The 26857-nt window shown below is 39.7% G+C and overlaps 1 protein-coding gene across 1 annotated transcript in view; it reads left to right on the top strand.

Annotated features, from left to right (window-relative positions):
• The first annotated feature begins 7841 nt into the window (after nt 1-7841).
• Nucleotides 7842-26857, top strand: part of SLC22A24 (solute carrier family 22 member 24) — a 68547-nt gene continuing 49531 nt past the window's right edge. Inside the window, exons 1-2 of the mRNA XM_030810142.1 lie at nt 7842-8243; nt 16818-16921. Of these exons, the coding sequence (XP_030666002.1) occupies nt 7842-8243; nt 16818-16921 (506 nt within the window). The remainder of the gene's footprint in view (nt 8244-16817; nt 16922-26857) is intronic.

Genomic DNA, 26857 nt, shown 5'->3' with positions numbered 1-26857 from the left:
ATACCTTGAAATTGCACTTAAGATTTGTATATTTCACAATGTGTACATTTTACCTAAGATAAAGGAGCCATAAACAAAAAATGATATGCCTGTAAATTATTTTTACAATTACCTAAAAAGTGGTTACTCACAGAAAAGCAGGAAGACATTTATTCTGAAGTGGCACACAGGTGTTTTCTTAATTATGCTTAAGTTAGATTTTGTCATTTGAATGGTAATTAAATACATGTTCTGTTTATAGTAATTCTTTTAAATATACACACGTGGCCGGGTGCGCTGGCTCACGCCTGTAATCCCAGGACTTTGGGAGGCCGAGGCGGGTGGATCACCTGAGGTAGGGAGTTCAAGACCAACCTGACCAACATGGAGAAACCCCATCTCTACTAACAATACAAAATTAGCTGGGTGTGGTGGTGCATCCCTGTAATCCCAGCTACTCAGGAGGCTGAGGCAGGAGAGTCACTTGAACCCAGGAAGTGGAGGTTGCGGTGAGCCGAGATAGTGCCATTGCACTCCAGCCTGGGCAACAAGAGCAAAACTCTGTCTCAAAAAAATTTTATATATATGTGTACACACACACATATGCACACACATATTTTAGGTACACTTCTATATGTAAATTTCAATACTCATACAAAGTTAAAAATTTATATAGACTAATATAGATTTGCTGGTAACTATTCTAGTTTTGAAAAGAAGAACAAAGCTAAATGACTTTCCCTGCCAGATTTTAAACATATACAAAACAAGTGTATAAAAACAATGAGGTATGAGAACAGGAGCAAACAGACTGATCAATAAAAAAAAAATAAGCCGGGTGCGGTGGCTCAAGCCTGTAATCACAGCACTTTGGGAGGCCGAGGCGGGCGGATCACAAGGTCAGGAGATCGAGACCATCCTGGCTAACACGGTGAAACCCCGTCTCTACTAAAAACACAAAAAATTAGCCGGGCGTGTTGGCGGGCGCCTGTATTCCCAGCTACTCGGGAGGCTGAGGCAGGAGAATGGTGTGAACCCAGGAGGTGGAGGTTGTGGTGAGCCGAGATCGCGCCACTGCACTCCAGCCTGGGGGACAGAGAAAGACTCCGTCTCAAAAAATAAAATAAAATAAAAATAAAAAATAAAAAAATAGGTGTGTCTGTGCACAAAGTATAATATCTGTTAAATGATTCAAGAAGAACATATAGAGGAGGTAGAAAGCCATTTTTAGGAGATCATAATGGAAATATAGCACACTCTGAAAACAAATATAGGTGAATACCACAGCATTTGTTAAAGTGGAATCCCAATATAAGTAAAGGCAATAACCAGGGAGATGTCCTTGCAAACTGCATGTATCAATCGGGGTTCTACAGAGAGACAGACCAGTAGAATATATATATGAGATATATATATATGTGTGTGTATATATATATATTCATACATATATGACATATATATGACATTCATACATATATGACATATATATTATATGTATATATATATATATGAGAGACGGGTTTCTTAGGATAATTGGCACATGTAATTTTGGAGGCTGAAAAATCCTGCGACAAGTTGCCTGCAAGCTGAAGGCCCTGGTATGCTGGTAATGTGGCTCAGTCCAAGTCTGAAGACTTCAGAACCAGAGAAGCCAATGGTGTAACTCTCCATCTAACACCAAAAGCCTGAGAACCTGGGAAGCTGCTGGTATAAGTTTTGGGGTTCAAAGGCCAGATAGGCTGGAGTTCTGATGTCCAAAGCAAGATAAGAAAAGTGTATCCCAGCTCTGGAGAGAGAGAATAATTTACCTTTTCTCTACTTTTGTTCTGTTTGGGCCCCCAGCAGATTGGATGGTGCCCACCCACATTGAGGGAGAATCTTTCTCACCTAGTCCACTCAGACTCACATGCTAATTTCTTCTGGAAGACCTCACTCTAGGTACTCTTTAATTGAGTCAAGTGGACACCTAAAACTAACCATCACACTACATTTCCAGATTCTGTTGGCAATTTGATTGTGGTTAGGGCCAGGCAATAAAAGATGGTGGAATATTGGAGAGCAAAAGGAAGGCAGAAGCCCCCTTGATTTAGACAGGACCTAAATCAGTGACAATATCTCCTCTGTTGTTCCAGCTCCCACCCACTAGCCCATTTCCTCTAGGTTCCTCTGGGTGATCCTAATACCAGAATACAGGAGGCATTAACTCTTCTACTTGTTCTCCAGTTTTTGTGGTAGCACCTTCCACCATAGATGATGTCTGAGTTGGCTTACCATTCCTTGTCTGAACTTTGCAAGTTAGTTCCCCATATCAAATTCTCTCTATTGAATAAATGATATAATGTGGTTTTTACGATGGGTTGCCAATACCTTGGAATGTCTCATGTTCCTTTGTTCAGTGTTCCACAATTATTTATTTGGTACTTAACATGTTCCAAAAACTCTTCAAGATGATGAGGATACAAGAAAGATCAAAGCAGACTGTTTTATTTCACTGGAAGTACATTCAAGTAGTGGGGAAATAGGTAATAAGCAAATATATGGCTGGTAGTGCTAAATGGCATGAAGAAAATGAAACAGAATAAGGATATGGGTAGAGAGAGATATGGTATCTAAATCAATATGTAAGGAGACTACATAGGGAAGCCCTCTCAAATGTGGTAACATTTGACTGGAGAACTGAAAGAACTGATGGAATATTTGAGGCATTTTGTGGAAAAGTCAGTGCAGAAATCCTGGAGTGGAAATTGCCTAGCATCATTTGAAACATAAAGAAGGCCAGTATGGGTAGAGAAAAATAAGGTAAAGTCATTTGGGTAAAGGGACTAAATCTAATAAGACCTTGAAGGTAGTAGGGTGGTTGACATTATTCTGCAGGACATGGAAGCCACAGGAGATATTTGAGATTTGACATGACATGACAAATTTGAAACAGTATACTCTACAATTTATGTGGAAGAAAGGTAGGGGGGCAGGGGAATCGTCCAGGTGAGAAATGAGATTGACTTAGACTTGGGAGGTAGTAGGCTGGTAGTTAGGAGAAGTCAGATTCTGGATGTCATTTGAAGGTAAAGCAATTTTTAAAACTTGGAGTTTAGGGGAGTAGTTTGCTGCAGATAAAAATCTAAGAGTTTGTTATAGTTTGGATGTTTGTCCCTCCAAATCTCATGTTGAAATTTGACCCCAATTATCAGAGGTGAGCCCACTGGGAGGTATTTGGGTAATGGAGGCAGATCTCTCATGAACAGGTTAATGCTGTCTCTTGAAGGTGGGTGAGTTACCAATCTATTAGTTCCCTTAAGAACTGGCTATTCAAAAATGTCTGGCTCCTCTCCAACTGCCCTCTTGCTACCTCTCCTGCCATGTGATCTCCGCAGTACCCTGGCTTCCCTTCACCTTCTGCAGTGGAAACAGCCTGAAGCCCACACTTGATGTAGATGCTGATGCCACAATCCTTATACCATCTGCAGAACCATGAGCCAAATAAGCCCCTTTTCTTTACAAATTGCACAGCCTCAGGTATTCCTTTATAGCAACACGCAACTGACTAAGATAGAAGCATTAGAAAATAAATTAAGGAAGTGAGTACATGTAAACAAGAGAAATTGTTAAAGAACTTAGCCCTCCAAAACTCCAATGTTTGAAGACTCAGCACAGAAGACTGAGAAACTAGAGCCTGGAATGAATTAGTAAAATAAAAATAGAGTAGAAATCTGGGAGGCCAAAGGAGAAAAATGTTTCCAGGAAGAAGAATTTATCAACTGCAACACATAAACATTTGGATCTAATAATATGGAAAACATTAAGACCTTCCTTACTAAGAAGAAATTGGGTGATAAATGCCTGATAGGATTGAGTTAAAATATAAATGGAAGGGAAGAAAATGAGAAAAGATTTGCTGTCAATAATATCAGGTAATAGAGCAGTAGCTTAAGGAGAAAATGGGTTCATCAAAGTTTATTTTGGTTTCTGCTTTTCAAATTGAGGGACATCACTGTCTGTTTGTATGTCAGGAGATTGGTGATTTCTTAATGGAGCTTACCTCATACTACAGAATTATTTTGCCTGTGTCCTGGCTTTCCTTGCTTCCCCAAAAGATAGGTAAGGTTCTGATTCCATTGATTTACTGGCAGGTGTATTCAGAGATGAGGGCAGCTCTTCCTAGTGCATCTTTCTATGCAAGCTTGTTGGGGAGGCCTCAGTTTTTACAGTAGTATTGCCTTACCAAATCTTCCCATGTCCTTCAGTATACAGTTTGTTTCCACTAAGAAAACATGGATGTTAAAACTAGCCTTGCTGTCATGTAATATTGAAAGGTATCAGTGAGATCAAAGGAAAGAACTAAGCACAGTAGCAAGTCAATGTAAGTGTCCTAAAGAAACTATATAAAGCCAGCAAAACAATCAATAATGCTGGAAGGAAATGAGAGATAAATAGATGAACATAAGAGCCTATAGGCACATAAAACAGAGAGATAACAGTGGTGGTGCATAACGGGAATTTGGCCTCAGCAAGAGTGAGTAGGCTTCACCTCTCTTCCATTTGAATAAGACGTAAACTTCTCATGCTGACATTACAGTACCTGGGCTTCTTTTGTCCAAATGATTATAGAATCTGTGAAACAGAAGAAGCCTGGGTGCCATGAGGGTGGAATGAGAATTTTACAGGTGGGTGTTTGTATCATTACCCATAGTTTCCTAATTGCCACCAGCCTGATCCTCCATTGTGTACCCAACACTGGACTTCCTGCCAGATTTTGTTAGGCTTTATACAGTGTTCACATCTTACTATCCCAGTCAACTTAAAGGGGCATATTACAACACTTGCCCATGTTACATTTTCCCTGTAAACCAAGGAGGGTAATACCCATCTCACAGGGTTGTTGTGAGGAATAAATAACATGCACAGGAATCACCCAGCCCAGTGTCTGGCACATAGGAAATGCCAATATATTGCCAGTGATCATTGTTATCCTTACTAATGCTTTTTTCTCTGCATGCTTCTTTACTTCCTCATTACTCTAGAGATACATCACTATTTTGACCTATGGAACATTCATTCTCATTCCTTTTTGTGTCTATACTTGGTCACAATGTACTTACTAATTTCCTATCCTTTAAATTTTCTGTGTTTCATGGGAGATTTGGGGGATGAGGCACAATGGTTTCAGCTTCTTCTCTTCCAGCTGTCTTGACTCTAGATATGCCATCATTGTTTCTCAGCATAAAAACAATCATTTAATTTACGAGATGAAAATAAGTCATTTATTAAAGTGAGTAAGAGGTTTTTCTTTAGAGTTAGACTACCATGGTCCATATTTTGGCTCTACTACTTACACTCTGTATATCCTTTGGCAAGTTATTTAATGTTTCTAGGACTTTGTTTTCTCAGGGGTAAGATGTAGATAACAAGTGTAAGAACTAAAATAAGGAAAACATTAAAACTGCTTACAACAGAATCAACTCATAATGAATACTCAGTGAATTCGCAGCTGTAGTCATTACTTACATCATTTTATTCTTGTGGTTCTGAATGGTTTGCCTTGCTGGAACGTTCACTTCTTACTATTTTTACACTGTGTCAGTAACTTTAGTAAAATATAATTGTGATTGTCTAACCCCATTATGGGGTGAATTGTGTCTCCCACTCCCAAAATTCCTATGTCAAAGTCCCAACCCCTAATACCTCAAAATATAACCATATTTGGGGGTAGGTTAAAATGAGGCCCATAGGGTGGGGCCCTGATCCAATATGACTAGTGTCCTTACAAGAGGAGGAAGAAACACCAGGTATGCACATGCATAAATGAAAGAACATGTGAGGACACGGCGAAAAGGCAGCTATCGACAAACCAAAGAGAGAGGCTCAGAGGAAATCAAATCTGTTGATACCTTAATCTAAGATTTTCAGCCTTCAGAACTGTGAGAAAATAAACTTCTGTTAAGTCACCTTCTGTTAAGTCTGTGGTATTTTGTTACGCAGCCCTAGTGAACTAAAACATTTCTAACAATTTACAACAAAACCCTGTGATGTATTAGATTTCCTCTTTGGAATAGATCCATGAAAGTCATTTCCTGAGCAGAGAATCTCTGAAGGCTGGACAGGAATCTGCTTTTTTTTTTTTTTTTTTTTTGAGACAGAGTCTTGCTGTGTCACCCAGGCTGGAGTGCAGTGGCACAATCTCAGCTCACTGCAACCTTCGCTCCCGGGTTCAAGTGGCTCTCCTGCCTCAGCCTCAGGAGTAGCTGGGATTATAGGTGTGAGCCACTGCACCCGTCCAGGAATCTGCATCTTAAGATGTTTCACAGGTGATCAGTTTGAAATTCAAAAACAAGAACTTCTTGTAGGCAGAATAAATTCTGGAGATTTTGTTTGTTTCTTTGGGTTTCTTTTTAATCAATCTCCCTTTTCCCATTATATCCCTGCCTGCTATATAGCTGCTGGCTTTTGAATATCCTTGTAGGTACACAATTATGCCACACCTTTAACTGTAATTGTGTACTTATTATTCCCTCATTTAAAAATTGACTTGCAGTCCCTCATCCCCTGCTTCATTATCTCAAGAATCTTCCCACAAGAGTAGGTCAAGTTGGTGGCTCATGCCTGTAATCCCAGCACTTTGGGAGGCTGAGGTGGGCAGATCACATGAGGCCAGGAGTTTGAGACCAGCCTGGCCAATATGACGAAACCCCTTCTCCACAAAAAATACAAAAATTAGCTGGTCATGTGGGTGAATGCCTGTAATCCCAGCTACTTGGGAGGCTGAGACATGAGAATCAATTGAACCCAGGAGGTCAAGGCTGCAGTAAGCCAAGATCCCACCGCTGCACTCCAGCCTGGTGACAGAGTGAGACTTTGTCTCAAAAAAGAAAAAGAGTAGGTAAAGTTAATTTGTAGAGGGATGACTCCCCTGCTCCATGGCAGCTATCCAGGTATCATTAAACAGTTTCTCTTTAATCTTCCATAGCACACTGTGTATCTTCCTTATAGTTATATGATGACATTACAGTACAATTATTTACAAACCTATCACTTATATGAGACATTGAGCTCAAATTTTATTTTAAACTTATAAATAAATATATGTAAGTTAACATTGCTTTATTTACAGCAATAGTACCAGAAAGCCCAAAATGATATTTGAATGAATCAATAAATCTGGTGTAATACACTACTATAATACATAAAAGCACTATTTCCTTTCTCTTTATTTCTTATCCTAGTTTCCCTATTTTAAAAATCTTTAAAGCCCTGTCATTAGTATGACTTGAACTGAAGCACAACTACAGTTAGCAAAAGTCAATGTTTAAACTCCACATTCCACTTTCCTTTAACTAAGGATAGTTTTTATTAACTTTTAGTAAAATTCAGTCCTAGTCAAGAAAAAGCCCTGCTCTCTGATCTTTGTACAAGAACATCATAAAGCAATTCACTTTGGATTTTCTAATATCCCTTTTCTGAGAAGAATGGCAGACTATTGAACAGGTGTATTTTAGGTCACGTGGTGACTGCATCCACCAAAAATCCACCGTTGACTTATCAGGAAACTCAGAGACCAAGATCTTTCACAGAGTTGTCTTTTAAGAAGATTCAGTTGTCAACAGCTAGCAGTCTCTTTGCCAAATAATTATATCTGTGACTTCTGAAACTATCTGGCTGCCTAAACTTAAAGGACTCAGGGAAAGTCCTTCCACTGCTCTTCTGCAGTGGTGTCACACCACTCAGTGCAGGGCCTACCGAGAAGAATGCAGTGTCACGATCCACATGGCACTATGGTAACTTTGTGAAAGGGGACATTTTCTCCCTCTGAACGTATCTTCATAAAGTCATTGTGCTTCCTCTTGGGGATCACCTGTTCAGTCTCAATGGGCTTTGATGTGCTCCTGGATCAAGTGGGTGGTGTGGGGAGATTCCAGATTTGTCTGATGGCTTTCTTTTGCATCACCAACATCCTGCTGTTCCCTAATATTGTGTTGGAGAACTTCACTGCATTCACCCCTGGTCATCGCTGCTGGGTCTCCCTCCTGGACAATGACACTGTGTCTGACAATGATACTGGGACCCTCAGCAAGGATGACCTCCTGAGAATCTCCATCCCACTGGACTCAAACCTGAGGCCACAGAAGTGTCAGCGCTTTATCCATCCCCAGTGGCAGCTCCTTCACCTGAATGGGACCTTCCCCAACACAAATGAGCCAGACACGGAGCCCTGTGTGGATGGCTGGGTGTACAACAGAAGCTCTTTCCTCTCCACCATAGTGACTGAGGTAAAAGGCCCCATGTAAATCTTCTGTTTATATGATTAAAGTGTTTGAGGTTAACACAAAAAATTGACTTGCTTTATACCTTTAGTCCTTAGATGGGACCTGTAGTCAGCTCGTTCTTCATTCCTTTAGCAGGTGGCAGCAACTGATTATCTATTAATACTCTACAATACAGCCAAGTGTATTAGTATTCCATTGGTGTAAAAGTAATTGTGGTATTAGACCATGAATTTTAAATCATTATAACTAGGCTCAAACACATCTTTATTAATCAAAACAGGAACCATTACAATCAACACATTTTCACCAATGAGAAATAAGTTTGTTAATTCTGTAATATAAACATCTATGCTTTGGGATTTGACAAATTTTTCTGCATTCTGCTGGTTGTGAAAGTGTTTTTCCTACAAAATGTTGTCGAGATACTTAGTTTTGGTTGTTTTTTGTTTTTTGTTTTTTGAGGGAGGCCAGAGTTTTATTACTACTCAAATTAGTCTCCCTGAGCATTCGGGGAGCAGAGTTTTTAAGGATAACTTGGTGGGTTGAGGGGAGCCAGTGAGCCAAGAGTGCTGACTGGTCAGGGCTGAATTCACAGGGAGTCAAAGCTGCCTTCTTGTGCTGAATCACTTCCTGAATGGGGACCACAAGATCAGATGAGCCAGTTTATCAATCTGGGTGGTGACAGCTGATCCATCAAGTGCCGGGTCTGCAAAATATCTCAAGCACTGATCTTAGGAGCAGTTTAGGGAGGGTCAGAATCTTGTGGCCTCCAGCAGCATGACTATTAAACCATAATTTCTAATCCTGTGGCTAATGTTAATCTAGTCCCCAGGCAAGAAGGAGGTCTGCTTTGGGAAAGCCTGTCTTTGTTTAAACTATAAACTACAAGCTAAGTTTCTCCCAAAGTTAGTTCAACCTATGCCCAGGAATGCACAAGGACAGCTTGGAGGTTAGAAGCAAGATGGAGTCCGTTAAGTTAGATCTCTTTCACTGTCTCAGTCATAAATTTGCAAAGGCAGTTTCAATCCCTCCCTTTGGGTTTTATAACACCTTAATCTTAAGGTGTAGGCTATGAAGATGGGAAAAGGCCATCTATCACTCCAGCTTCTTCCTGCTGACAGGGGACATAATGAGAATGGGAGTGAACCCCAAGGTGAGAAGAGTGGAACTGCTTTGCAGCTGAGTGTATTCATGCAGGCCTGGATGGGCTTCCAAGGCTTGCGTGGCAAAAATATTAGTACTCTCATCTATAGTTTTAGTATAGTATTTAAATGAAGAGCATGCTATAAGGTAAATAATGAGTCCTAGGATGAGGAGTACAATTCCCAATTTTAAAAGCAAAGATTTGAAAACATTTGTTTGGGACCTTCTAACCCACAAATAATTTAGAATTTAGTCTAACCTGCAGAAAAAAAAATCAAGAACAGCTAACAAAAGTGTAATATAGTTTTTCTTTTGAAGCATAATTTTTCTCTCTCCAGTCCCTATTTTTATTAAAAACAAATTATGATAGAACTGACTTACAGTTTACAAAACAAACTTTAGTCTCACTGTACTTGGCCTGATTATTTGCATAAAGTGCAGCAAGAATAACTATTTTTCACTTAGGCTTTTTTAATTGGCTTTGATGAAACTCTGTTCCATGAAGAATCTCAGATAAGGCTTTTTAAAAGCCGAGCCCAGCCACGGGTTTGTACTCTCAAATACCTATGAGTTGAGCAAAGTCCTCTCCTTGAGATAACTCAGGGTTCCTGGGCCTGTTAGAAAGTGACATTCTTTACTTAACACAGGTCAGGAACCTTGTACAGGGACTCTGTGTGGACAAGGTATGAGGCCAGATTCCCCAAAGGGTTTTAATTGGCTCCATAAGTCAACTTTGATTCTTTACAAGAAGCATGCCATTCCAGTCAAAGCCTTGGTAAAATGACCAGTTTCTCCAATTGTATCCTTTACTCTGATAGAGGAGGCTTAGTTTTCCAAACAAAACCCAAAAAAGATAGCATGAGGCCAACTGAATCTGTCTCCTCCCTCTCCTCCTTTTTTTTCCTGCCATTTACTCAAAGGAGAAAACAAAACTCTTTCATTACCTTTTAACATTACATAAAAATTGTCTTCAAAAGAGAAAACCAAATTTCATGTTTGCATTAGTGCATCTTTAATGTTAAAGTTTGTTTTTTAGAATAAAATTTTACATTGCTATCTAGTTTTAATTAGTTTGACCATAAGGTAAGATTTTTATAAACTTTTTAGAACCCTTTACAATTTTCCATCAAACAGCACCTCAATTTTCTAAGAAAACCCTGTTATTTGGACACATGCACCCAGATTCTGGCCCCACATCAGTATGATTTTAATGTTCTAACCTATTGGAAAAAGCTAAATAATTTCTTTTAAGTCTTAGCCAACTTGTTTATACCCACAGAATTTTTTATAAGATTAACCCTTTACAAAACCTTTTCACTTTGCTTAAACTTTCAGTTTTGTCTTATTACTCTTTTAGTTTAAGACAATCTTTAAAAACCCCTCCAAACTAGAAAAAATTACATTCCCTTTAACAAAAGCCATATTCTTATGTCTTCTTATAAACTTTTACCAAAAACACATTCCCTACACACCTTGTATGTCAAACTGTTTCTCCAGTAATCTGAACTTCATGTTCCAATGTTAACTCTTTGCTACTTTTGTTTTTTAGTGAAAAACCTGATAAGTAAGCAATTTTAATTATGTACTGGGGTGGAGCCTAGGACATCAGATAGAAGTGAAGATAAGACCTAACTCTTTTCTGCATAGCTAAGCGCAAGGCTCTTCATGTGTCCCCAAGCCTCATCTATAATCTAATGCTCCAAAGTAGGTAAATTGAATGATTTTCAAAGGTCAAGGAAACACTTTGACCTTAAGGCATTTAGCAGATCTGATATCTGGCCTTAATTTAGATCAAATGTCTACATTTTCAAGACATTTTGTTTTACCAATAATCTTTAAAACTGTCTTTATTCCCAGATATGGTGGCTCATGCCTGTAGTCCCAGCACTTTGGGAGGCCGAGGAGGGCAGATCATGAGGTCAAGAGATTGAGACCATCCTGGCCAACATGGTGAAACTCCATCTCTACTAAAAATACAAAAATTAGCTGGGCATGGTGGCGTGTGCCTGTAGTCCCAGCTACTCAGGATGCTGAGGCAGGAGAATTGCTTGAACCCGGAATGCAGCAGTTGCAGTGAGCTGAGATTGCGCCACTGCACTCCAGTCTGGTGACAGAGCAAGACTCCGTCTCAAAAGAAAAAAAAAACTGTCTTTATTTCCAAAAGATTACTAAAGACATGTGAACAAAAAGTCATTAAAGTTTCTATTTTTCTGACAAAATATTAAGCTCTTATTTTTCTAAGCTAATTAATCAGAGCTCTTTTACATATAAATATCACACACACAAAAAAAACATATAAATACAGACAAACAGAAGATTCAGCACTTGTAAGATTTTTCATTTGCCAGTTTCTTAATTGGATTACTGGCTTCAGGGTAGAGCCCTTGGAGGAAAAGGGCCAGGAGAGCATGCATTTCTAGGGCCTAATCACAGCTGAAGGTAAAGACAGATCCCCAAAATTAGGGGTGCCATTTTATACTGGATCCTGGATCAGATCCCTAAAAGGAGGGAAATACTTTGGGAGAAGACAGTGCGGTGCTTTTACCGACTGTGCATTTCATTGCAAGGCAACCCAGCCAATCAGCCCATTTTATAATCAGACCATCCCCCATGAGAGTCTCATTTCTCAGTGGGGGTTGGGGATGTTTCCATATATTCCAGGTAGCCAAGAGCACGCCTCTCTGATCCAGGTGTGCAGAGTCAAGTGTTCCTCCATAACTACTATTAGCCATCCCCTAAGGTATATTTCCTACCTAGTTATTACACACCAAGCTCTTTCATAATGAAAAGTAATTTCTAATACCCCTAAAACTCAAAACTGTCAGATAACACAACACGAAACAGAACAGAGCCTTTTGAGAGGGATCTATCTGCTTTTAATTCCTGGGGTTTCATGAGGAAAACAGAGCTTTTCTCCAAAACGGGGTCTGTGGCACCTTCTGTTTTTCCCAAGAAGTCCCAGGCTACCAGAAATTATCTTAGGGACCCTCGTGTGTGCATTAAGAGTGGCAAGACAAAAAAAAATGGAGAAAAATATTTTAGTTGACTGAGAAGAAAAAAGCTTTTTCCAGAAAAAAAAGTTCCAAGAAGAGGAAAACATAAAGGCCTTTTAAATATGTCTATAGCTTGTTTATCCACTTTTAATTAAGCTGACTTTTAACCACAGTGCTCTTTCAAAAAATCCTTTCAGATCTCTTATTACCCAAGCAGCCAATATTTCTGAACTTTGCCAAAGGTAACCTCCTAGGTGCTTTAAAGACATGATAGGCAGTTTCTTTTTACAAGATTTAGAATCTCTACAAGGTAGTTCAGAGAAAAGAAAATTCAACAGAGGAAATCAAAAGCTATCCATGGGGGAAAAAAACCTTATTAAATGGCAAAGTTACACAAATAACAGACCAGGAAGGAATCATTCCAGAAGCCAACAATTGAACCCAGGCCACCACTATCAAAAGATAAAGCCTTAGCTATTGAGCTATACAGCATTGAGCAGTTTCTATTGCTTTTCCCAGAAGGAGCCTACAGCCTACAGAAGCCAATTTCTTTTTTTTTCTTTTTTTTTTTTTTTGAGACAGAGTCTCGCTCTGTTGCCCAGGCTGGAGTGCAGTGGTGCGATCTCGGCTCACTGCAAGCTCCGCCTCCTGGGTTCCCGCCATTCTCCTGCCTCAGCCTCCCAAGTAGCTGGAACTACAGGCACCTGCCACCATGCCTGGCTAATTTTTTGTATTTTTAGTAGAGATGGGGTTTCACTGTGTTAGCCAGGATGGTCTCAATCTCCTGACCTCATGATCTGCCTGCCTCAGCCTCCGAAAGTGCTGGGATTACAGGCATGAGCCACTGCGCCCAGCCTCAGAAGCCAATTTCAAGCTTGCAAAGCTTTTAACTGGTCAGGAAAAAATTGTAGGACTATGGCATGAACCCCCAAATTCCTGTCCTCTGGATGGTGGAAACAAAAAGAAAGTATCCCCGCATGGTCACAAGGTTGAGCTCTTAAGGACACAAAACAAGACAGAAATTTCATACAGTATTGGCTTCAGGGACCCATAGCAAAGTTTGTAACTGACCAGCCTGCTGAGCTGGCTTGAAAAGCAGGCTTATAGAGGTCCTAAACCCACGTTCTATCCTGTGATACCCCTCTCTCCATTACAGAACACAGAAAGACAAATTCTTGGCACAAACTATACCAGATATGCTACAGCCTAAGATTAGTCTCACAAATCCTTTTTTTATTAATCAAACCCTTGCAGATGAGACAGATAGTTTACTATTTACCAAGACAGAGAAAGACTGAGAGAGACCAGAAACTTGACCAGTAAGAATTTCTTACCCTTTTTGCTGGCATATCAGGTTTCCAGGTTCCCTTTCTCTGCAGCTTCCAGAAGAATGGAGTGGCTTCTGATGATCCTGCTCACTTGTGCTATAGCTGTGGGGTTCACACCACTTTAAAAGAGGAAATCACCCTTTCCTGTTTTATGGAACCATAGACAATATTCTTAATTTGCAAGATGCTGCCCAATGGGCTGCATGGGGAACTGAATTAACATTTTCCATTCCAGCAAAATACACATACAAAACAGACATTAGTCCCCTCATTCAGCACCCAATATCAGCCTGGCAAAGCTCAAACTTTTTTCCTGTTGGTCCCTGTTGTCTTTGATCCACTCCAGGTGGGGAGAGATGACCTGCAAATGTAATTCACAATGGGGTCTCTGGGCAAGGCAAAGAACAGATAGTTACCCTGAGAGACAGGTCTGTTGAGCCTTTTTTAGGGCTCATCAAATATAACCAGACAAATAAGGAGGGTTCTCTGAGTTAGGGCTACTGGACTTCCACCAACAACCCCTTCTGAGATCCCTTTCACATATACAAACACACACAAAGATGAGATGGACAGAAGGCCTTCCAAACCAGATCCCTAGCCAAGAACTTCAAGATTATCCCTTCCAAACTATCCTCCTATTCTCCATCTGAGAAACCTCCTTGAAATCTTCCTGATTGAGGAGAAGCCTCCCAAACCAGGACTCTTCCTACTAGTTAGAAAGAACCAGCTGAGACCCCCTCAGGAGCCAAACAGACACCCTGCAATGGAGCTACAGACACAGATACCCCATGGTGGAGCTACAAACAGACACCCTGCAATGGGGCTACAGACACCCCACCATAGAGCTACAGAATCCATCGAGAGAAGGAAGGAGGTGTTGGCAGTGTCTAGGATACTCACCAATGCAGACACACCACATTGGGGCTACAGACAGACACCCTCTGATAGAGCTACAGTTAAGGGACATCTCTCCATGACTATTTCTCCATTGCAATTAAACCCATGTACATTGGATTGGCAGCTCCCCACCAGTAGAGAGAGTACCAGAGTCAGCCACCAGTCCAAGAGAACTAGGCGACCACTTGGGTTGGCTTCTGGATCCATTGCTGAAGGGGGGCCACTGAACCATGGGCAGGTAGCCACAAGGGCAATCCCAGATGAGCTCCCAAATTTGCAACCACCCAAGGGTGAGTCACCTTGTCCACTGCCTAGACAGAGCCTATTCATCAAGACAGGGGAATTGCAATCAAGAAAGAATAATTCATGCAGAGCCAGCTGTGCAGGAGACCGGAGTTTTATTATTACTCAAATTAGCCTCAAAATAGTTGTTGAGATGTTTGAACAAGTGGGAGTCAGTTGGCAAGAGGTCAGGTGAATATGGTGGATAAGGCACAACTTCGTAGCCGAATTTGTTCAACTTTTGAAGCATTGGTTGTATGATGTGCAGTTGGATGTTGTCATTGAGAAGAACTGGGCCCTTTTTATTGGCCAGTGCTAGTTGCAGGTGTTGCAGTTTTCAGTGCATCTCATCGATGTGCTGAGCATACTTCTCAGCTGTAATGGTTTCACTGGGATTCAGAAAGCTGTAGTGGATCAGACCAGCAGCAGACCACCAGTGACCATGACCTTTTTTTTGGTGCAAGTTTGGCTTTGGAAAGTGCTTTGGAGCTGCTTCTCAATCCAGTCACTGAGCTGGTCATTGTCAGTTGTCATATAAAATCTACTTTTCATCACACATTACAATCTGATCAAGGAATGGTTTGTTGCTGTGTAGAATAAGAAGATGACACTTCAAAACAATGAAGTTTTCTATTTGCAGTCAGCTCATGAGGCACCCACTTATCAAGCTTTTTCACCTTTCCAATTTGTCCCAAATGCCAAATGACTGTAGAATGGTCAATGCTGAGTTCTTTGGCAACTTCTTGTGTAGTTGTAAGAGGATCAGCTTTGATGATTTCTCTCAATTGGTCGTTGTTGACTTCCGATGGCCGGCCACTACACTCCTCATCTTCAAGGCTCTCGTCTCCTTTGCAAAACTTCTTGAACCACCACTGCACTGTATGTTCATTAGCAGTTTCTGGGTCAAATGCGTTGTTGATGTTGCAAGTTGTCTCCACTGCTTTACAGCCCATTTTGAACTCAAATAGGAAAATCAGTCGGATTTGCTTTTTGTCTAACATCATTTCCATAGTCAAAATAAACATAAAATAAACAGCAAGTAATAAGTCATTAGCAAAAAAATAAAGCGAGAAATATCCATTGCAATGACTGATAACATAACCACATTAAGAATGTATTCCAATATCAAATGGCAAATTCCAACAATGCAAAAATCACAATTACGTTTGCACCAACCTAATATTAAGTGAATTAATTAAACAAACTAAACATAAACCTGTTATTATGTCATTTAATCTAGGGAGAAAGACCTATAATTTTTAAAGTATTTGAAATGCTGTTAGGCAAATGTTATGCTAGGTCACCCCAGTTTTGAGTGATTCTCAATACTTAAAAAACTGATACCCAGAGCAAGTAAATCAGAACCTCTGGGCACAGGATCCAGGCATCAGTATTTTTAAAGCTGTTCAGGTGACTCAATGTGTGGACAAAGATGAGACTTACTGTAGTAGTTGAATTATAGACTGCTAAGTGAAGTCAAAGGCAGAGCTCATATGTTACCTACATGATGATGGAAGCCTTCTTAGAAAGATTGTGGGAGTTTTATATATTTTTAAAATTTTTGTACCTGAAGTCTTTAATTGTTTTTTATGTGCTTTTAATTATAATACCCAAAAAAATGTGTATAAGGTAATGCATTAAAGGAACTTAGTGGTCTGAGAGGAAAAGGAATAAAGACATGTAGACACATGGATATATATTTTGGAAGGTTAGGAGGTGAGAGAAAGACAGATGCATTTGAAAAGTTGAAATAAGTTTAGTATTTTTAGAATATGAGCTACCAGAAAAGACTATCTGCAGATGAATCTGGAGAGGAAGGCAGGACCTGCCTAGTAGAGGATCGTGTACACCATATGTAGGAGTTTGGAGTCAGTTTCTACTAAAGAGTTGAAACTCTTGTCAAGCTCTGCTGTACTGCTTTCTTTCTCTTCCAGTGGGACCTGGTATGTGAATCTCAGTCACAAAAATCAATGGTTCAATCCCTATTTATGGTTGGGTCACTGCTGGGAGGTCTAATATATGGCCATCTTTCAGACAGGTGAGTGTCATCTCACTTTCTTTGGGGCTGTTTATCAGATGATATATTCATTCCTTTATTTTAGAAATATTTACTGAGCTCTAACTGTATACTTTGCACTGTGCTATGTGCTGATCTCTCTTTCTGACTCCAGGAAGCTACAGCTGATTAAGAATGCTTATTTGAATTAGAAATGATACTTGGGTATTAAAAGTCTATTCATTGTACTGAATAAAAGAGGACAGAAAAAGACATCCAAATCAGATTCAAAGAAGTTTCAGGAAGGGATTTTTAGAGTAGATTACAGGATTTGAGGTTTACTTGTAGGAGTTAGTTCAATACAGGGAGAGGAAGGGTGTTTGAGGCAGGAGGTGCTTCGTGTCTGAAAGTGCAAATTTGTGAAACAGCATTATTGGCCTTGAAAATGTTCTGAACCACCTAGACCCTGTGAGATAAATTATTGCAGGCACTTTTAGACTGGCCATCATTTCATACCTGCAGCATAAGTGCTCATGTGCAGTGGGTAGTCATCATTATAAAATCTGATGGTTGTGCAGCACTGTGGCACTCACAGGATGGGAAGACATTGTACCTCTAACCTGGATGCTGATCCTTGTTAAATAGTTTTAAAAGGTCATTTGCATAACCACATAAGGGTTATACAAAATAGATTGTATTTATCTACTGATCTACTCTAATAGATTGTGGTATATTCATATAAATAAATTAAGAACCTAGAATGGACTGGGCACGGTGGCTCATGCCCATAATCCCAACACTTTGGGAAGCCAAGGTGGGTGAATCACTTGGGGTAAGGAGTTTGAGACCAGCCTGGCCAATATTGTGAAACCCCATCTCTACTAAAAATACAAATATTAGCCTGGCATGGTGGCTGGCACCTATATAGCTCCCAGCTATTCAGGAGGCTGAGGTGTGTGAATCACCTGAACCCAGAAGGCAGAGGTTGCAGTGAGCTGAGATCATGCCACTGTACTCTGGCCTGGGCAACAAAGCGAGACACTGTCTGAAAAAAAAAAAAGAAAGAAAAAAAAAGAACCTAGGATGACTTTGCTTGAGGATGAGATGTTTGGGGGTTCCTGTGTCCTGGCAGAGCTCCTTCTGAAGGAGGCACTCAACCATGGCTGTCACTGAAGCACGTCATCCACAAGGACACTGAAACTGGATTCCTTCCTTACATCTTATACAAAAATTAACTCAAGATGGATTAAAGACTTAATGTAAGACCTAACACCATAAAACCCTAGAAGAAATGGATACATTCCTGGACAAATACACCCTAGAAGAAAATCTAGGCAGTACCATTCAGGACTTAGGCATGAGCAAAGACTTCATGACTAAAACACCAAAAGCAATGGCAACAAAAGCCAAAATAGACAAATGGGATTTAATTTGTAGGGACCAGCCCTACAGGGTCTGTGGGTTTTTCTCCCCATGTACAGAGATGAGAGATCGTAGATATAAAGACACAAGACAAAGAGGTAAAAGAAAAGACAGCTGGGCCTGGGGGACCACTACCACCAAGACATGGAGATTGGTGGTGGCCCCGAATGCCAGCCTGTGCTGTTATTTGTTGGATACAAGACAAGGGGGGCAGGGTAAGGACTGTGAGCCATCTCCAATGATAGGTAAGGTCACGTGGGTCATGTGTCCACTGGACAGGGGGCCCTTCCCAGTTTGGCAGCTGAGGCAGACAGAGAGAGAGAGAGAGAGAGAGAGAGAGAGGAGAGAGTTTACACCATTATTTCTGTATTTCAGAGACTTTTAATACTTTCACTAATTCTGCTACTGCTATCTAGAAGGCAGAGCCAGGTGTGCAGGATGGAACATGAAAGTAGACCAGGAGCATGACTGCTGAAACACAGTATCACAGGGAGATGGTTAGGCCTCTGGATAACTGCAGGTGGGCCTGACTGATGTCAGGCCCTCCACAAGAGGTGGTGGAGAAGAGTATTCTCTAATTCCCCCAGGGAAAGGGAGAATCCCTTTCTTGATCTGCTAAGTAGCAGGTGCTTTTCCTAGGCACTGACGCTACCACTAGACCAAGGTCCACTAAGTAACAGGTGTCTTCCCAGGCGCTGGCATTGCCACTAGACCAAGGAGCCCTCTGTTGGCCCTGTCCAGGCATAACAGAAGGCTCACACTCTTGTCTTCTGGTCACTTCTCACTGTGATCCTTCAGTTCCTAGCTCTGTATGGCCTGATTTCTCCTAAGTTATAATTGTAGAGCAAAGATTATTATAATATTGGAATAAAGAGTAATTGCTACAAATGATTAATAATATTCATATATAATCATATCTATGATCTATATCTAGTATAACTATTCTTATTTTATATATTTTCTTTATTATACTGGAACAGCTCGTGCCCTCAGTCTTTTGCCTCAGTGCCTGGGTGGCTTGCCACCCACACTAATTAAACTAAAGAGCTTCTGCACAGCAAAAGTAACTATCATCAGAGTGAACAGGCAACCTATAGAATGGGAGAAAATATTTGCAGTCTATCCATCTGACAAACGGCTAATATCCAGAATCTAAAAAGAACTTAAACAAATTTACGAAAAAAAATCAAAAAGTAGGCAAAGGATATGAACAGACATTTCTCAAAAGAAGACATTTATGCAGCCAACAGACACATGAAAAAATGTTCATCATCACTAGTCATCAGAGAAATGCAAATCAAAACCACAAAGAGATACCATCTCACACCAGTTAGAATGGCAATGATTAAAAAGTCAGGAAACAACAGGTGCTGGAGAGGATGTGGAGAAATAGGAACACTTTTACACTGTTGGTGGGAGTGTAAATTAATTCTACCATTGTGGAAGACAGTGTGGTGATTCCTCAAGGTTCTAGAACTATAAGTACCATTTGACCCAGCAATCGCATTCCTGGGTATATACCCAAAGGATTATAAATCATGCTATTATAAAGACACATGCACACGTATGTTTATTGTGGCACTATTCACAATAGCAAAGACTTGGAACCAACCCAAATGTCCACCAATGATAGACTGGATTAAGAAAATGTGGCATATATACACCATGGAATACCATGCAGCCATAAAAAAGGATAAGTTCATGTCCTTTGCAGGGACTTGAATGAAGCTGGAAACCATCATTCTAAGCAAACTATCACAAGGACCAAAAGCCAAACCTGCATGTTCTCACTTATAGGTGGGAGTTGAACGAGAACACATGGACACAGGGTGGGGAATATCACACACCAGAGCCTGCCGGGGAGTGGGGGTCTGGGGCAATGATAGCATTACGAGAAATACCTAATGTAAATGATGACTTGATGGGTGCAGCAAACCAACATGGCACATGTATACATATGTAACAAACCTGCACATTGTGCACATGTACCCTAGAACTTAAAGTATAATTTTTAAAAATCACAAGGATTCCTATACACCAATAACAGACAAACTGAGAGCCAAATCCTGAGTGAACTCCCATTCACAATTGCTACTAAGAGAATAAAATACCTAGGAATACAACTTACAAGGGATCTGATGGACTTCTTCAAGGAGAACCACTGCTCAAAGAAATAAGGAGGACACAAACAAGTGGAAAAACATTCCATGCTCATGGATAAAAAGAATCAATACTGTGAAAATTGCCATACTTCCCAAAGTAATTTATACATTCAATGCTATCCCCATCAAGCTACCACTGACTTTCTTCACAGAATTGGAAAAAACTGCTTCAAGCTTCATATGGAACCAAAAAAGACCCCATATAGCTAAGAAAATCCTAAGCAAAAAGAATAAAGCTGGAGGCAACACACTACCTGACTTCAAATTATTCTACAAGGCTACAGTAATCAAAACGGCATGGTACTGGTACCAAAACAGATATATAGACCAATGGAACAGAATAGGGGCCTCAGAAATAACACCACACATCTACAATCATCTGATCTTTGACAAACCTGACAAAAACAAGAAATGGGGAAAGGATTCCCTATTTAATAAGTGGTATTGGGAAAACAGGCTAGCCATATGCAGAAAATTAAAACTGGACCTCTTCTTTACACCTTATACAAAAATTACTTCAAGATGGATTAAAGACTTAAAAGTAAGACCTAAAAACCATAAAAATCCTAGAAGAAAACCTAGGCAATACCATTCAGGTCCTAGGCACGGGTAAAGACTTCATGTCTAAAACACCAAAGCAATGGCAACAAAAGCCAAAATAGACAAATGGGATCTAATTAAACTAAAGAGTTCTGCACAGCAAAAGAAACTATCATCAGAGTGAACAGGAAACATACAGAATGGGAGAAAATTTTTGCAATCTATCCATCTGACAAAGGGCTAATATCCAGAATCTAAAAAGAACTTAAACAAATTTACAAGAAAAAAAAACAAACGACCCCATCAAAAAGTGGGCAAAGGATATGAACAGACACTTCTCAAAAGAAGATATTTATGCAGCCAACCAACATATGAAAAAATGCTCATCATCACTGGTCATCAGAGAAATGCAAATCAAAACCGCAATGAGATACCATCTCATGCCAGTTAGAATGGCAATCATTTAAAAAGTCAGGAAACAACAGATGCTGGAGAGCATGTGGAGAAATAGGAACACTTTTACCCTGTTGGTGGGAGTGTAAATTAGTTCAACCATTGTGGAAGACAGTGTGGCGATTCCTCAAGGATCTAGAACCAGAAATATTATTTCACCCACAATCCTACTACTGGGTATATACCCAAAGGATTATAAATCATGCTACTATAAAGACACATGAACATGTATGTTTATTGCAGCACTATTCACAATAGCAAAGACTTGGAACCAACCCAAATGTCCATCAATGATAGACTTGATTAAGAAAATGTAGCACCATGGCATACTATGCAGCCATAAAAAAGGATGAGTTCATGTCCTTTGCAGGGACATGGATGAAGCTGGAAGCCATCATTCTCAGCAAACTAACACAGGAACAGAAAACAAAACACTGCATGTTCTCACTCAGAAGTGGGAGTTGAACAATGAGAACACATGGACACAGGGAGGGGAATATCACACACCAGGGCCTGTTGGGGAGTGCAGGGCTAGGGGAGGAGTAGCATTAGGAGAAATACCTAATGTAGATGACAAGTTGATGGGTGCAGCAAACCACCATGGCACTTGTATATCTATGTAACAAAACTGCACGTTCTGCACAGGTACCCCAGAACTTAAAGTGTAATAAAAAGGAGATATACCTAATGCTAAACGATGAGTTAATGGGTGCAGCACACCAACATGGCACATGTATACATATGTAACAAACCTGCACATTGTGCACATGTACCCTAAAACTTAAAGTATAATAATAATAAAATAAAATAAAATAAAATAAATTTTTTAATGAAAAATAAACTTCAATGAAATGTTTAATAAGGGATATAACAATGATTGGGTTTGTGACAGCTGAGTTGAAAAGACTGTTAGTAAGAGCTAATAGTGGCAGCCAGGAGACCAGTTGTAAAATAATTTATTTCAATAACCATGGCTCAGATTTGTAAGATGACCCTAACAGATCTAAAATAGTAAAGGGATATTTTGGAAGATAGTAAAGGAACTCTAGAATTTATCAAGTTCAACCTCCTATCAAATGAAGGAATTTCTGCATTTCTAACAAATAACTATCTTGTTCTGTTACAAAACCTTTAAGAATATGTTGCTCACTTCTTTAAAAAGAACCATCTGCTAGTATTTGACTCCTGTTAATATCACACAGTTAATCCATACATTGAATTTATCTCATTATCTGTGCCTTCTCAAGCTTGAAAGTTTTTTCTGTCTTTCTTCCCCCCAGGACCTAGATGACACCCAATAGTATTCCATTGCACTTAGAATAAAATCTAAGTTTCTTATCATAAATCTTGCCAGCTCTGAGATCTGGCTGCTGTATCCCTTTCTCACCTTATCTATTACCTTCTTCCATTTTCTGCTAGTCTTCAAGACATCAACCTGGTTCCCATCATGTAGCATTTACATTTGCTGTTCCTTCTGGCCATAATATTCTTTTTTCTGCACATAGCTCAGCCCACACCTTCTATTTACTCAAATTTAAATTTCACCCCCTTAAAGATCTCTTCCTTGACTCCTATCTGGTGGTGGCTTCACCCAAGTTACTCTCAGTAAATTTCTCAATCTTTATTTTTAAGGGGAATTTTACAATAAAACCTTTTTATTTATTTATTTATTTATTTATTTATTTTTTTTGCCTTTCAATTAAGACATTATTTTATTTTATTTATTTCCTTAGGTTATTGGGGAACAGTTGGTGTTTGGTTACATGAGTAAATTCTTTTTTTTTTTTTGTGAAACTTCTTTTTTTTTTTTTTTTTTTTTATTATACTTTAGGGTTTTAGGGTACATGTGCACAATGTGCAGGTTTGTTATATATGTATCCATGTGCCATGTTGATTTCCTGCACCCATTAACTCGTCATTTAGCATTAGGTGTATCTCCTAATGCTGTCCCTCCCCCCTCCCCCCACCCCACAACAGTCCCCGGAGTGTGATGTTCACCTTCCTGTGTCCATGAGTTCTCATTGTTCAATTCCCACCTATGAGTGAGAACATGCGGTGTTTGGTTTTTTGTCCTTGTGATAGTTTACTGAGAATGATGTTTTCCAGTTTCATCCATGTCCATACAAAGGACACGAACTCATCATTTTTTATGGCTGCATAGTATTCCATGGTGTATATGTGCCACATTTTCTTAATCCAGTCTATCGTTGTTGGACATTTGGGTTGGTTCCAACTCTTTGCTATTGTGAATAGTGCTGCAATAAACATACGTGTGCATGTGTCTTTATAGCAGCATGATTTATAATCCTTTGGGTATATACCCAGTAATGGGATGGCTGGGTCAAATGGTATTTCTAGTTCGAGATCCCTGAGGAATCGCCACACTGACTTCCACAATGGTTGAACTAGTTTACAGTCCCACCAACAGTGTAAAAGTGTTCCTATTTCTCCACATCCTCTCCAGCACCTGTTGTTTCCTGATTTTTTAATGATGGCCATTCTAACTGGTGTGAGATGGTATCTCACTGTGGTTTTGATTTGCATTTCTCTGATGGCCAGTGATGATGAGCATTTCTTCATGTGTTTTCTGGCTGCATAAATGTCTTCTTTTGAGAAGTGTCTGTTCATGTCCTCTGCCCACTTTTTGATGGGGTTGTTTGTTTTTTTCTTGTAAATTTGTTTGAGTTCATTATAGATTCTGGATATTAGCCCTTTGTCAGATGAGTAGGTTGCAAAAATTTTCTCCCATTCTGTAGGTTGCCTGTTCATTCTGATGATAGTTTCTTTTGCTGTGCAGAAGCTCTTTAGTTGAATTAGATCCCATTTGTCAATTTTGGCTTTTGTTGCCATTGCTTTTGGTGTTTTAGACATGAAGTCCTTGCCCACGCCTATGTCCTGAATGGTATTGCCTAGGTTTTCTTGTAGGATTTTAATGGTTTTAGGTCTAACATATAAGTCTTTAATCCATCTTGAATTAATTTTTGTATAAGGTGTAAGGAAGGGATCCAGTTGCAGCTTTCTACATATGGCTAGCCAGTTTTCCCAGCACCATTTATTAAATAGGGAATCCTTTCCCCATTTCTTGTTTTTGTCAGGTTTGTCAAAGATCAGATAGTTGTAGCTATGCGGCATCATTTCTGAGGGCTCTGTTCTGTTCCATTGAGCTATGTCTCTGTTGTGGTACCAGTACCATGCTGTTTTGGTTACTGTAGCCTTGTAGTATAGTTTAAAGTCAGGTAGGGTGATGCCTCCAGCTTTGTTCTTTTGGCTTAGGATTGACTTGGCGATGCGGGCTCTTTTTTGGTTCCATATGAACTTTAAAGTAGTTTTTTCCAAGTCTGTGAAGAAAGTCATTGGTAGCTTGATGGGGATGGCATTGAATCTATAAATTACCTTGGGCAGTATGGCCATTTTCACGATATTGATTCTTCCAACCCATGAGCATGGAATGTTCTTCCATTTGTTTGTATCCTCTTTTATTTCATTGAGCAGTGGTTTGTAGTTCTCCTTGAAGAGGTCCTTCACATCCCTTGTAAGTTGGATTCCTAGGTATTTTATTCTCTTTGAAGCAATTGTGAATGGGAGTTCACTCATGATTTGGCTCTCTGTTTGTCTGTTATTGGTGTACAAGAATGCTTGTGATTTTTGTACATTAATTTTGTATCCTGAGACTTCGCTGAAGTTGCTAATCAGCTTAAGGAGATTTTGGGCTGAGACAATGGGGTTTTCTAGATATACAATCATGTCATCTGCAAACAGGGACAATTTGACTTCCTCTTTTCCTAATTGAATACCTTTTATTTCCTTCTCCTGCCTGATTGCTCTGGCCAGAACTTCCAGCACTATGTTGAACAGGAGCGGTGAGAGAGGGCATCCCTGTCTTGTGCCAGTTTTCAGAGGGAATGCTTCCAGTTTTTGCCCATTCAGTATGATATTGGCTGTGGGTTTGTCGTAGATAGCTCTTATTATTTTGAGATACGTCCCATCAATACCTAATTTATTGAGAGTTTTTAGCATGAAGGGTTGTTGAATTTTGTCAAAGGCCTTTTCTGCATCTATTGAGATAATCATGTGGTTTTTGTCTTTGGTTCTGTTTATATGTTGGATTACATTTATTGATTTGCATATGTTGAACCAGCCTTGCATCCCAGGGATGAAGCCCACTTGATCATGGTGGATAAGCTTTTTGATGTGCTGCTGGATTCGGTTTGCCAGTATTTTATTGAGGATTTTTGCATCAATGTTCATCAAGGATATTGGTCTGAAATTCTCTTTTTTGGTTATGTCTCTGCCAGGTTTTGGTATCAGGACGATGCTGGCTTCATAAAATGTGTTAGGGAGGATTCCCTCTTTTTCTATCGATTGGAATAGTTTCAGAAGGAATGGTACCAGTTCCTCCTTGTACCTCTGGTAGAATTCGGCTGTGAATCCATCAGGTCCTGGACTCTTTTTGGTTGGTAAGCTATTGATTATTGCCACAATTTCAGAACCTGTTATTGGTCTATTCAGAGATTCAATTTCTTCCTGGTTTAGTCTTGGGAGGGTGTATTTGTCGAGGAATTTATCCATTTCTTCTAGATTTTCTAGTTTATTTGCATAGAGGTGTTTGTAGTATTCTCTGATGGTAGATTGTATTTCTGTGGGATCGGTGGTGATATCCCCTTTTTCGTTTTTTATTGCATCTATTTGATTCTTCTCTCTTTTCTTCTTTATTAGTCTTGCTAGCGGTCCATCAATTTTGTTGATCTTTTCAAAAAACCAGCTCCTGGATTCATTAATTTTTTGAAGGGTTTTTTGTGTCTCTATTTCCTTCAGTTCTGCTCTGATTTTAGTTATTTCTAGCCTTCTGCTAGCTTTTGAATGTGTTTGCTCTTGCTTTTCTAGTTCTTTTAATTGTGATGTTAGGGAGTCAATTTTGGATCTTTCCTGCTTTCTCTTGTGGGCATTTAGTGCTATAAATTTCCCTCTACACACTGCTTTGAATGTGTCCCAGAGATTCTGGTATGTTGTGTCTTTGTTCTCGTTGGTTTCAAAGAACATCTTTATTTCTGCCTTCATTTCATTATGTACCCAATAGTCATTCAGGAGCAGGTTGTTCAGTTTCCATGTAGTAGAGCGGTTTTGAGTGAGTTTCTTAATCCCGAGTTCTAGTTTGATTGCACTGTGGTCTGAGAGACAGTTTGTTATAATTTCTGTTCTTTTACATTTGCTGAGGAGAGCTTTACTTCCAACTATGTGGTCAATTTTGGAATAGGTGTGGTGTGGTGCTGAAAAAAATGTATATTCTGTTGACTTGGGGTGGAGAGTTCTGTAGATGTCTATTAGGTCCACTTTATGTAGAGCTGAGTTCAATTCCTGGATATCCTTGTTAACTTTCTGTCTCGTTGATCTGTCTAATGCT

Source organism: Nomascus leucogenys, chromosome 4, assembly GCF_006542625.1.
Source record: "Nomascus leucogenys isolate Asia chromosome 4, Asia_NLE_v1, whole genome shotgun sequence".
In the NCBI taxonomy this organism is placed as follows: domain Eukaryota; kingdom Metazoa; phylum Chordata; class Mammalia; order Primates; family Hylobatidae; genus Nomascus; species Nomascus leucogenys.
This window is presented reverse-complemented; position numbering and strand designations above follow the sequence as displayed.